This window comes from Arachis duranensis, chromosome 2, assembly GCF_000817695.3.
Source record: "Arachis duranensis cultivar V14167 chromosome 2, aradu.V14167.gnm2.J7QH, whole genome shotgun sequence".
Classification (NCBI taxonomy): Eukaryota; Viridiplantae; Streptophyta; class Magnoliopsida; order Fabales; family Fabaceae; genus Arachis; species Arachis duranensis.
In genome coordinates this window covers 19797581-19811640 of record NC_029773.3, presented here as the reverse complement: position 1 = coordinate 19811640, position 14060 = coordinate 19797581, and the positions used below count along the sequence as shown (strand labels likewise).

Here is a 14060-nt window from a genome sequence, read left to right as displayed (position 1 = left end):
CATCTCGATATCACTTGTCTAGTGTGGACAAGACCCAAAGGGTGTCTCATGAACATGAATAAAATAATCGAAAATAGGAATTCCCAAGAATGAACCAGTGAGGGAATGCCGTAATAGAAATCTTGGTAGTGGTATATATGAGAATGGTGTGTTGATTTTGAATTGATGAGTGGAACACATGGAGGTGGATAGTTTCTTGAATGATTTGTTTAATTAGGTTTGAGTTGATTGGAATCTGATGATTTAGGGTAGAAAGGGTTTGTAAATGACATTGGAATAGTTGGATTTGAATGGGAATGAAAGTTTGTGAAAATCAAGCACTTGTGTAGAAATTGGAGGATGACAAATTGTTAAGCAGCGGATATTATAGGTTTTAAATGATTAGGTAATGTGAGTATAGAGATCAAGGATTTTTAAGAGGATGTGATTGAGTCTCACGATGAGCATAAGCATTATTTTTGTCAGGTTGAGAAAGCTTAGAAGTGGGCCTAGGTTTTGTGATTCGATAGGGGAATATGACATGGATTCATGATTAGATTCTTGGTGGTTAATAATCAGAGTGACGCAATAAAAGCTTGCTGGAGCGTTAACATAGTATGGTAATAATAAGGAATAGTAGGGTATGAGTATAATGCTTTATGCTTTGAGTACTAAAAAGGTTAGTGAACTAATGCAGATAATTATTTTAGATAATTGGGATAAATTATGGCTATAAACTTTGATGATTCTAAAAATGGATGAGGAAATGATCGTTGATGTATAATTGGATATAGATGATGAGTGAGTGCAAGTCATCGTGTTTAAGAGATGAGTACTATGATATTTGGTCATGGTGACCTTGGATTTAGATTGAGATTTATAATAATTGGTTTGAAAGACGAATTTGAAAACTATTAAATTGAAATGCTGATGTTGTATTGAGATTGGTTTGAGGGAACCCATGACGGGTGGCAAACTCTAGTTTTTAGGCTATTAAAGAAAAATCGGATTCTTATGATTTTGTTAACTTGTTATTTCAAACTCATTTGATTTCTAAAAACGAAGAGATTTTTGATTAATTAGTCAAAGACTTTAAAATAGAAATTTATATAGAAATTTGAGGGTTTGGGAATAAGAAAGTAAGTCTGGAGGTTATGCCTAGAGTTGAATTGTGATTAGTAGTAATTGGCTTGAGAGAGAGAGAGGATAGAGATGGAGTATGATTAAGGTATGGTGATAATTTTTGGTTGATTATAGTGATGTGGAATGATGACTATGATTAATGATGATGGTGATATTATTGATGACATGATTTGAGATTTAATAAGATGTGAGTTGATAAGATGATGAAAGTAATGAACGAGGCTGTTCGTCGGCGTTGGATGAATGATCGAGACCCTTGGAGATAAAGAAATCAGAGTGCGGCAATGGAAGCACGCAGAGTAAAAAGACCTTGGGACTAATATGCGTTGGATATAAAGGCAGACTACGCTCACATACTCGTGGTGGCGGATGGAATTTTCGAGGGCAAAAATTTTTGTTAGGGGGGTAAAATGTAAAACCCGGTCAAACCGTAATTAATTAAATAATAAATTAAATAGGAGCGAATATGGTTAGAAAATTTAGCAATTGGAATTTGATAATTTAAATATGATATTTAAAATCAGTGAATTTTTCTGAGTCGGAAAACATAATTTTCTAAATAAAAATGTGCATTGAAAATTTGACCGGCAGTACCAACTGCGATCTATCCGGTACTGTGGCTGAGAAAATTAATTAGAAGTGAATAATTTTGAGAAATAAGAATTTATAATTTGGGAAGATAGAAATATTTAAATACGATTTGAAACTATAATCTTAAAGGTTTTTGCCCAAAGTTAGGCCAACGGACTAAAATAAGTGAACCGAGTCCAAGTGGGCATAAGACCCAACATATATAAATATTAGTTACCAGCATTTCCGCTCATTAACCCTAAAGAAAGGGGTTTGGGGCGCTGAAATGGAGAAGGGAGGAAGAAGAGAGAAAATCCTAACTCCATGAAACATCAAATCACCATAACTTTTGATCCGAAACTCTAATTGACGAGCCATTTGCAGTCACGCGTCGCTCTTCTCATCCTCTTCGATTGTATCTAGTTATTCTGGTGAGTATTCCATTATTTTTTGAAATTTTCCACTGTTACGTATTTTTGAGTAGTTAGTGTTAAAATCTTGTGATTTTGGTTGTTTAGGGATACTCTAACATGGATTTTAAGTGGGTTCTATCCCTATTTCATATGTGCTAAGGTAAGAAGTGCTCAAACCCTTGTGATTTATCATGTTCATGAACCCTAAGTTGATTGTAAGTGTGAAATTGGTTATGTTAGAGTATTGGTTGATTTTGGTGCACAATTGGGAGGTTGGTGTTGCTTGTGGAGCTTTGGTGATGTTTGGAGCTAAGGGTTGGTGGAGACTTCCAAGAAGAAGCTCAATTATTTTGGCTACAAGAGGCATGGTTTAAGTTTAATTTAAGTACCGTGTGGTGTGATGAGAATTTCTAGGCTACATACCCCTAGGATTAAGTTTGGATTATATAAATGGTTTGTACTAAAATGTATAGTTGATATGCAATGTAAATTAATGATTGGATTGAAAATTGTGTGAATTGTATGTTTGGTGTGTTGAGAAATTGATAAATTAGATAATGAATACTAGTTTGTGGAATATGCATTTAAATTGTGAATTTGGGCCGAATGCCGTGAATCTTGGGCCGGAGGCCAGAAAGAGGTAAGGAAGGTAAGTGATGTGTGTATTGTGTGATGTCATATGAGATCGAAGGGAATTGTGATTGTTGTTATTTGCTTACAAGGGATTGTACGGATTATGTGGTTATTGGTTTTAAGGAAGGAATTGATGTCTTTGTTGATAATGCACGTGAGTTGTATATGATAACATGGATTTGTATGTATTGGGGGTTGATGGAATTGGTATTGTTGGAACTTAAGATGTGGAATGAAATATATGATATGGTATTTTGTTTGAAATTGAGTTATTTGATTGAGATTGGTCAAAATAGTGGATTGGTGGATTGTGAATTTAATGAGAATGTTGAAATTATGAGTTGAGGAGGCTTGAGGTTGATTTGGTAAGTTTTGGTTGGTTTTGAAAAGGTTTGAAATTGGTTTGTGTTGAAAATTTGGTTTTGTTGGTTTTTATGAATGTTTTTATTTTGGCCTACTTTGACAGAGCGTAACTTGGTCCCCTGATCCCTGATTTGTATCAAACTTATTTAGAAATAAAATTGGATCTGAGATGTTTATGCCGTTCGAAGAACGGGTGGAAAATGACTTGAAACGAAAAAGTTATACCCGTCGAAAGTTTGGAGTTTGAAAATGTGATCCTGCAGCTTTTTAAACTTAGTAAAATTTTTGGTAAAATGTACTCCGACGCGCATGCTTCACTCAAGATTTTTACTCTCTCACGCATGCACTTGGCCGACGTGTACGCGTCGCTGTATTGATGCAGGTGAGTGGTACAAATTCCAGAGAGTTGTGATGATAACGTGCTGGTTTTGTGCGAGGAGCACAAAACGCATCCACGCGTAAGCGTGGTTGACGCACACGCGTCACTCTACCTCTCTACTTCCCACGCGTGCACATGGGCGACGCTCACGCGTCACTCTACTTTTCTGCCTTCCACGCGTGTGCGTGGGCGACGCACACGCGTGACCTCGTTTCCAGCAAAAATTGACTGTTGAGTTCTTAAAGCCAAATTTCATAATTCTAAGCCTCCATTTTCATCCTTTAAGTCCCAAATTTTTATAATATGCCTAGTAATGAAAAGAAGCTAGGACATGTGGTAAATTATGGATGAAGTAAAGTGAAAATCAATGATGAATGATGAGTAATGATGATTGTCTGAGTTGCTGGGGATGATGGTGGAAGTGCTGTGTATAGTATGAGCAGGGTGGCTGTGATAAGAATTGAATTATGGCTGAGTATGTATATGTATATGATTAATGATTAAATGTGGTAAATGAATAATGATGGAAAATGTTGAATGTGATGTGTGACCCCCGGGTAGTAGGCAGTGGCGTTGTCCACTTGCTCCGGATATGAGATGGGGAAGGAGGATTTTCGATAAATGAGTTTATTTATGGAGTTTTAAATGAATGTATGTTTGAGATGCCTGGGTAGTAGCAAGGTTTGTGGTTCGTCCCACTTGCTCCAGGTCAGAGATTGTGACGCTTGGGTAGTAGCAGCAGTAGTGGTGATTTCATTCGCTCCAGGTTGAGCTTTTAAACCCTTTCCTGGGTAGATGCAGTGGCATTGATCTACTTGCTCTGGGATATGGTGAGATATACATGCCTGGGTAGATGCAGTAGCATTGATTCCACTTGATTCGAGTTTGGTTTGCAACTCCTAAAGTAGATGCAGTAGTTAGCCCCCACTTGCTCCCAGTCGAAGTTGATTTGAGATTTGTGAAATTATCTAAGTTTCGGATTTCCTTGGGTAGATGCAGTGGGTCGGCTCCACTTGCTCCAGGTTGAGATCCAAGATTCTGTTGACCCTATATTGTAAATATGGCCGGACACTGTGAAAGTTCCGGCTGAGCTTGCCCCCGTGGATAAACACCAGTGTGGGTGTTGTGTGATTATGATTATGATTGTGAATAACTCGAGTTGGGGATGCACGATAGAGGGACATTCCAATGGTTGGCTACCAGGACTTGTCGGGTTGGCTTTATAACCGACAGATGAGACTCATCAGCCATAGGGCAGGCATACATCATTTGCATATGTTTGAATTGTTTGGGTTTGCCTATTTGTTTTAGATTACTATATCATATGTGCTATATTACATGATTATGTGCTACTTGTTTTACTTGTACCTTATTGTGTATTACTTGCCTATATTGCTTGTGTTTGTACAACTGAGAAATCCTTAATGCTGGTGTCGGTTGACGCTGAGGGTTGTTCTTGATGAGATGAGTTAATGATGTAATTGAATAATGATTATGATTATTGAATGAGGTAATTGAGCTCCCTGGGTAGATGTAGTGAAGTGATTTCACTTGCTCCAGGTAGAGAATGAGATAATTTGAGTTCCTTGGGTAAACACAGTGAAGTGATTTCACTTGCTCCAAGTAGAGAATGAGATAATTTGAGTTTCGTAGGTAGACGTATTGGCAAGCATGAGGAATATGAATCAAATTTAGTATTCCCTTATGACAGTTACCTATTTATGGATTAGCGAGAACATAAGATGAATATTTGGTGAAAGGAAGTTTAGGATGCTTAGTGAGTTTTTATTACAATGCATTGTATTTATTTGGCACTTTTACCATACTGGGAACCCATGGGTCGGGGGTTCTCATTACGTATATATCTCTTATTTTTCAGATACAGGTCCAGGTGCTCAGAAGAGAGCTGTGGTTCACTTGAGAGATGGCAAAACTCTTTATATTCTCTACTTTATATTTTGCTTAGGATCTTTCTACCTTTATTTTGAAAAGCTTACATTATGTATTGAACTCCTTTGAACTTGCCTATAGAGGCTCTTATGTTTCTTTTGGGAGAGATTAAGAGATACTGTTGTCAATTACTTTCATATTGTACCCTAACCGGCCTAAACTTCGCGCGTCGTGACTAGTGGCTATTTATTTATGTTATATATCTATATACTGTCCTTCTCTTATTCTCCTTAATGCCTTTATCTGTATATCGCTTTCGACTTCACGCTTTATCCTTTAGCTGTCGATGCGTGAGTGATACGATCTCGCGATTTTTATTTTCACTTTTTCGGCTTCTCGATTAATACTCCTTTCAATTTTACTTATGACTATGTATTAAAAATCCCCCTTGAGAGTCGTACTACCTTATTATCATTGACTTATGATTCGAGTATTAGGGGTGTTATATAAATTATTAAACTAAATTATATCTACAAAAAATAATATTTTAATAATTACAATATATTATATATTATTAAAATCAGATTTTAACTAGCTAAAGTGGTATATTTTTTAATGTATTTTTTATTTTTTTTATTTAATTCATTTAAATGTATTAATTAATCAATCATTTATTTGATTTAATTGAGATAAATATTAAATTATTTATTTTATTTGACTACATAATTATGACTGATTAATTATATTAATTATTTGATTTGATTGAAATAAATGAATTGATTTTATTTTAATTTGTATCAATTTTGTGTCTTAATATTTTAATTAATAATTTTTGAAAGTGTTATACTTAATATTTATTTGAATTGATTGAGATAAATAAAAAATTATTTGATATTTTATTAGACCACATTAACTATAAGTAAATAATTATATTAATTATTTGGTTTGACTAAAATAAATGAATTAATTTTGTTTTAATTTGCATTAATTTATCGTATTATGTATTTTGATAAATAGTTTTTACAAGTGTTATAATTAATTGTTTGTTTTATTTGATTGAGATAAATATTAAATTATTTAATTATTTTTTTGATCACATTAACTTTAATTAATCAATTATATTAATTATATTATTTGACTAGAATAAATAAATTGATTTTGTTTTAATTTTCATTAACCTTTACGACTTATTTCTTTTGATTAATAATTTTTTAAAGTGTTATAATTAATTCTTTATTTGATTTGATTAAGATAAATATCAAATTATTTAATATTTTATTTGGACACATTAACTACAATAATTAATTATATTAATTATTTGATTTGACTGAAATAAATAAATAAATTTTGTTTTAATTTGTGTTAATTTTTAGGGTAAAAAACTGAAATGAGCCAAGGAGACCTCAAAATTACCTAAATCAGCCAAATGAAAAATCAATACATGAATCAACCAAGACGAATTACTATATAATTCGAATCAATATGATTCGAATTATGTTTGCATGTAATTCGAATTGAATCAATTCGAATTACTAGGAACGCCAAAATTCAATGAAGTTCGAAACAACTTGTTTCGAATTACACCTATATAATTCGAATTAAGTTAATTCGAATTACTAGGAGAAGCGCATGTTAGAGGAGTTCGAATCAATTGGATTCGAATTAGGTGAAAACGGACTTGCATAGTAATTCGAATCAAGTTGATTCGAATTACAAGGGAATCGGCTATAAAAGGAGTTCGAGCCAAGTTCATTCGAATCACTTTCTCATTCTCCAACCCCACCAAATCCCAGAGAAAAAGACCAACGTTCAGTACGAGCTTGACCAGAGCGGCTGTTTCTGTCGATGGGGGACGATCCGGGAAGGCTTTATCGTTTGGATGGAGTAGCTCATATCGCCGGTGTTATCAACGACGAGGTTAGTGGTTTATGAAAGCGGTTTATGATAATGGTATTTGTTAATGGTTTTTTAGAATGGTTTATGTTACTGTTAGTGGTTTAGGATAGTGGTTTAGGAAAGTAGTGTAGGCTAGTGGTTTTTGTTGATGGTTTTTGTTAATGGTTTTTGTTAATGGTTTTGTTTTAGCGGTTTATTGTAAATGGTTTTTGGATAGTGGTTTAGGAAATTAGTGTAGGGTAGTGGTATTTGTTGATGGTTTTCGGTTTATTACAGTCGTGGATTTTCTGGAGGTTTCCCACACTTAGACCATCTGGGTATGATGAGATCAGCTGGCCCCTTGTCTCGAGGTACCGTTATTGTTTTGTAGTAGATATTCTTCTTATTATTATTTTGTAATTATGCCCTATATTCTTCTGTTTTCTTGTACGCAGATGGTCTGGTTACAACCCCGGGATTAGCAACAAGGGACCTTGGGTACAGATGGCTCGCATGCAGATCGACTTGTTACAGCCTCGGCAGGTACGTAAGCAGAACTTCTGTGTATCTCAAGTCAGTGTTTCACTTTATATCACTTAACTGAAAGTACAAACGATTTGATTTTGATTTTCTCAGTTCATATGGATGCCGTATAGCGCAGTGGACGTCATCCAGGTTGTTCATCCTGAGGTGTTGGAGCCTCGGCATACGATGTTGTGGCGATGCAGGACGTCCCTGATTTATTTTGCGGTTGTCGAGTGGCATCAGGTTGATAGAGTTTTACCTCAGTTTGGCGGCGTTCAGCCCATACCGTCTCCCGCCCTGAACATCGACTTCCTGATGTCGAAGGACGGGAGAGGAGGTGACCGTTGGTTCCCGGCACAGTACCCCGATTGGCATCTTTACTGGCAGGAGCGTGCTGATTATATTCTACAGTTTGACATCGTGCCCGACCCTGGACCGTCACATGAGTTCTTGACATGGTGGTATCAGCACGGGAAGAGGTTTTTATCGCCAGAGATGTTATTAGGGGATCCGAGAGGTGTTCCTATTCCAGATGAGGCGACGCAGAGGGGTGCAGGCCGACTTCCAGACATGGACCGGGTAGAGGATGTTCCTGACAGACGTCGCATTGAGAGGAGAGCACGAGTTGGGACACGTCGTAGCCAGCGTGAGTGGAACTGGGTAGATCAGGCTATGGATGCCGGAGACGACCCAGTTAGGGGTGTCGGGAGAGGTCGTGGTCGTGGAGGCAGGAGGAGGGTGGGTGCTGCTAGACATGGTGCGCAGATGCCTGGGGGAGGTGATGTTGCGGGAGTTGCTAGGGCGCATCAGGGCGGGCATGATGGTGGGTCCCCTGGAGCCGGTATGGGAGATCCCACGAGTCACACTGATGCTGGGCTTGGTGGTGGAGGTCTTGGAGATTACTTCGTAGGTGTTCCCGGTGATGATCATACCCTTCAGGATAGTACTCCATGGGTGAGTCCTAGCTCGATGTTTGGAGACTTACTTGCTAGTGATGGCATTGTGCACAAGTTTGGTGGACCACATTTCCTTGAGGATATCCGGACCATCATGCAGGAGGATGAGGCTGCCTCCGGACGGGTTCATACGACAGCGACACAGGCACCACTGGACGTTGATCTGAATGAGCCTGCCACGGTAGTTCCTGCGCATCCTTTTGCCATGGGTGGGACCCCAGCATCGGCGCAGAGTATTGGATCACACTCGGTTGCCGGCCCGTCCTCCTCCAGACCCGTCCATGTACCGCCTACGACCCCGAGACAGCCAGTTCCGGATGACAGCGACGAGTCGATTGAGGATGAGGAGCCACTTATTCGTAGGGGCTACCGAACACGGGTGCCACGCCGTTGCGGCACCGGATCGCACCTGTTTAGATGATTCATGGATAGTGGTGTATGTCTTGTTGTCATTTTTATATTCTGTACTTTGTTGGTTTGTTATCGTTGTTATGGTATGTACTTTCTTATTATGTTATTTGAATTTATGTTATGTAGTCTCATTTACGTCGATGTATTCTACTTTTCTGTTATGATTTATAGTTTCATGTTATGTTATTCGTTATCCTTTTACCGCTATATAATGTTATTTGTTCTAGTTATAAATTTCAATGATGTAAAAGACTTTAAACAGAAATATTAGGTACAATTAACAAGTTTCATTACACAAACGAAACAAAGTTGTTCCATACAAGTTGTAATACATTAAAAGTTTTAAACAAATACAGGACAAGTGCTACTACAATAAGAAAGAAATACATACATAGCAAATCGCCTACTGATTTCTAGCAGTCCCGCTTGGGCCTGCGGCTTGTGGACAACTACGCCTGGTGTGACCTGGCTGTCTGCAGAGGCCACATCTCTTTGGCCGGTTCGGATCTGCTTCATCCATGTTGGTTCGAATTCTTGTGGATCTAGGACGACCCTCCCTCGCACGCCTCATACTCAGATCCGGTATAACTGTAGGCCCGGCATAAGGTGGCCAGAAACCCTCCGGAATGGGAGGGGCAAATCCCATCTGATAGACACCGAAAACGGAGCTAAGCCGATATACCTCGTGGACGTAAGGCTGCCATGTAAGTCGTGAATAAGCACAGCATGCCAGTGCATGCGGACAGGGAAAATGAAGTGCTTGGAAGTATCCACAATCACAAGTCTTAGACCCTAATGAGACCCTGTACGTACCAAGAGAGAATGAGCCTGTCGGAGTCGTCTCAGCAACGGTGTACTCCGAGTTATCCCTGTCGTAAACAGTCACCGTGAAATGCCTGGCTGTTCTCAGGTTGGCCTCGATACACTTTACTAGGTATTGACTGAATTGTTGTCCAGTACCCATCTGAGCTTCGGCCTCCCTCCCCTTACGGACAAATAGCTCAGCAAGCCTTCCGTATGTGGCCTTCACCAGGGAGCAAACAGGGAGGTTTCTAACCCCCTTCAGGATTGAGTTGACACACTCCGAAATATTGGTCGTCATGTGCCCGAATCTCCGACCCTCATCACAGTGCTGTGTCCACAACGAATACTCGATTCGGTTCGCCCAGTCACACATTGCCGGATTCTCAGAAATTCCACTTCGGTCTATGCATATGCGGCGTTCACAAGAAGCCTCCGGGTGTTCTTGCCCTTGAAGGTGAGGGCAAAATTTGTTGCTACGTGTTGAATGCAGAATGCCCGGTATGCAGCCGGAGGTAGCCATCCCCCATCAGGCGCCTCCAGGGCTGCCTTTATGCCGTTATGCCTATCTGAAATAACTAACAGACCCAGCTGAGGTGTCACGTGCTCACGGAGGTGGGAAAGAAAGAAAGACCATGACTCAGCATTCTCACCCTCAACTAGTGCAAATGCCACGGGTAGGATGTTCGAGTTTCCGTCTTGTGCAATGGCGACTAGCAGTGTTCCCCCATACTTCCCATATAGATGGGTGCCATCAATACTGACCAAAGGCTTGCAATGACGGAATGCCTGGATACACGGGGGGAAAGTCCAGAACAGCCTATGAAAATAAACCTGAGACTCGTCAACCTGTCCCCCAACTCGAACAGGGCAAGTCCTGAGGACGGCTACAGTGCCAGGCATCGTCAGCTGAACTCCTAAAACCCACCTAGGAAGCTCATTGTACGACTCCTCCCAGTCCCCATATATGACGGCAACGGCCTTTTGCTTCGCCATCCATACCCTCCTGTATGTTGGCCTGAACCCAAAGTGTGCGGCCGTGGCATTTTGGAGCACCTTGATGTTCACACCTGCATCAGCCCTAACCATCGGCATAACGAAGGTGGATATGACATGGTAGTCCAGACTCCTATGGTCGCTGGAGATGGAGCTGGCAAGACATGTATGCGGTCCGTTGTATCGCTTCACTTCCCATATACCCTTCCGCTGTCGGAGACTCAACCGAATTAGCCATGTGCACCCATTCCCAAACTCAGAACACTTTCCCACATACCTGCGGTAGTCAGACTCAACGACCTTGTACTGGACCCCTCGACGGATACTGTACGTCTTCACACTCAACAGCGCCTCATCTTTATCTGGAAATTGTTGGCCAACCTGGAATTCGTTCATACCGGCAGACCCCTCGGTATCTCTAGCACCAAATCCTGAGGCCTGCAGATCATTCTCCTCTTGCCGCATGGCATCCAGGTCCAATGAGGAAAAATGGGGTGGATACTGCTGTGTCCCAGAACTAGATCCACCTGTAGCCCTTGTCGGAATAGTAGTTCCAACATCATCGCCGCTTTCATCATCGATCATATCCGGCTCCACGTCATCGTCATCTGGATCATCAAACAAACCATCACCAACACCAGCCGGTGTGGGACAATGTACCTCGGTGGGAATATGTTCCCCATACCGAACCTCGTCTCCAACATTGCCGCTCAGATCAACGGCAAACGAAGGGGACGCAACAGGCTGCATCGGTGGCTCATACACAGGAGCAGAGGATGAAGCAACAGCAGGTCTCGAGCTCGAGCCGGCAACCGCGGCTATAGTAGTGGCATTCCGGTTCGAACCACCCGAGCTAGATACCACATCAACCAACTTTGCCAACATCTCTGGTGTCCTTACCTCGGGAAACTGCCTACGAGAAAGAAACATAACCTGCAAGTCCTCGTCACTACCGATTGTGAAACAATCAAACTTCACGGTGTCATGGAGCACCACTGTTGGAATGCGGTAGAAAAACTTCTTGACCCGTTTAACACCTTCAACACCCAGCTTCTCCAGCACAGAGCTAACAAGTGCATCGTAGGTGGTTGTCGGCGTCACGATAATACATAGGGGATCCTTGTCAGTGAACTTCACGCCGGACCGAGTTTTTCTTTTAATCGACCCTCTGTAATGTACCAGAACTAGGAAACTCTCCTCACTAGCCATCTCAGCTCTTTGTTGAGAGCAACATGAGTTCACAGCATATATATAGAGACCTGGGTCGCACTATATATATATAATTCGAATCTATATCTTTTGAATTATCTAATGTCACAACCTAACCTAGTAATTCGAATCAACTTGATTCGAATTACTAAAGAGTGTGCCTTCATAGTAATTCGAATTAACTAAATTCGAATTATCATGGTGTAATTCGAAACAAGTTGTTTCGAACTTCATTCAATTCTTGGCTTCCTAGTAATTCGAATCATATCAATTCGAATTACATTCAAATCAAATTCGAATCATATTGATTCGAATTATATAATAACTCGTCCTGGTTGATTCACGTATTGATTTTTCATTTGGCTGAATTAGGTAATTTTGAGCTCTCCTTGGCTCATTTGGGTTTTTTACCCTAATTTTTACTCCTATGTCTTTCTTATTAATGGCTTTTGAAATGTTATAATTAATTATTTATTTGATTTGATTAAGATAAATATAAAATTATTTAATATTTTATTTGATCACATTAACTATAATTAATCAATTATATTAATTATTTAATTTGACTAAAATATATAAATTTATTATGTTTTAATTTGCATTAACTTTTTCGTCTTATGTATTTTGGTTAATAATTTTTAAAAGTTTTTTCCTCTTATGTTAATAAGATATTTTTTGTTTATTTAACTTGCTTTGTTAAACTAAATAATTGTAATTAATTTATTATATTAATTATTTAATTTAATTAATTCAAATATATTTTATTTATTTCAATTTATTATCATGGTAATATTTGAGTCATTATTTACCAAAATTGTTTTTCATTTTTTTGGTTGATATTAAATATTTTTATTTCTAAATTTCATATTTTAGTGAATATTTTTTAAATTTATTAAAAAAATATAAGATCATTCATTTCTTTTCTATTTCATCTGTTTTTGTATTTCATAATTTATTCACTGTAAAAGTCATATATGCTATAAAAAATTTATTTTTTACTAATTATTCTTTTATTCGGTAAAACTTTTTTTTCTCCTTTAATACATTATTTATATTCTTGGAATTTTTTTTATAAACTATCAAACATTATTATTCGTTATTATATTCTATATCTTCCATTTTTTTATTTTATTCCTATTTATTTAAATTTTTATAATTTTTAGGGCAAAACACTATAATAAGCCAATGCTAGGCCAAAATTACGTAAATAAGCCAAAACCAAAATCGTTTCAGTAATGAGCCAAACCATATATTTATATAATTCGAACCAAAGTGGTTCGAACTCCATTCGTTAATAATTCGAACCAATGCGTTTCGAATTACAGAGAGAGATGTTGATTCAAGTAAATCGAACCAAGCTGGTTCGAATTACAGAGAGAGAAGGTGCATCATATAATTCGAACCAGGCTGGTTCGAATTATAGAGAAGCTGCATCTTAGTGGTTTTACATGCGGGTTAGATGGTGGTTTATGTAATACCCGGTCTAACCAAAATTTAATTAAATAATAAGTTAAGGAGGAGCGAATATGGTTGGAAGATTTGGCAATTAGAATTTGATGATTTAAATATGATATTTGGATTCAGTGAATTTTTCCGAGTCGGAAGACATAGTTTTCTGCGTAAAAGCGCGCAGTGAAATTTTGACCGGCAGTACCGGCTGAAACCTGTCAAGCACTGCAGCTGAGAAAATTGATTATGAGCAAATAATATTAAGAAATGAGGAATTATGATTAGGGGAGGTAGAAATATTTGAAGTGCGATTTAGAGCGCTAATCTTAAAGGTTTTGGTCCAAAATTAGACCAACGGACAAAAATAAGTGAACTGGGCCTAAGTGGGCCCAAGACCCAACATATATAAACATTAGTTATGAGCATTTCAGCTCATTTTACCCTAAAAAGAAGGGTTGGGGCGCTGAA

General features: G+C 38.5%; 1 protein-coding gene across 1 annotated transcript; it reads right to left on the bottom strand.

Annotated features, from left to right (window-relative positions):
* Positions 1–10343: 10343 nt before the first annotated feature.
* Positions 10344–12143, bottom strand: LOC107473900 (uncharacterized). Its single transcript, XM_016093493.1, has one exon. It carries the CDS (start codon positions 12141–12143, stop codon positions 10344–10346), a length of 1800 nt encoding a protein of 599 aa, XP_015948979.1.
* Positions 12144–14060: the final 1917 nt, after the last annotated feature.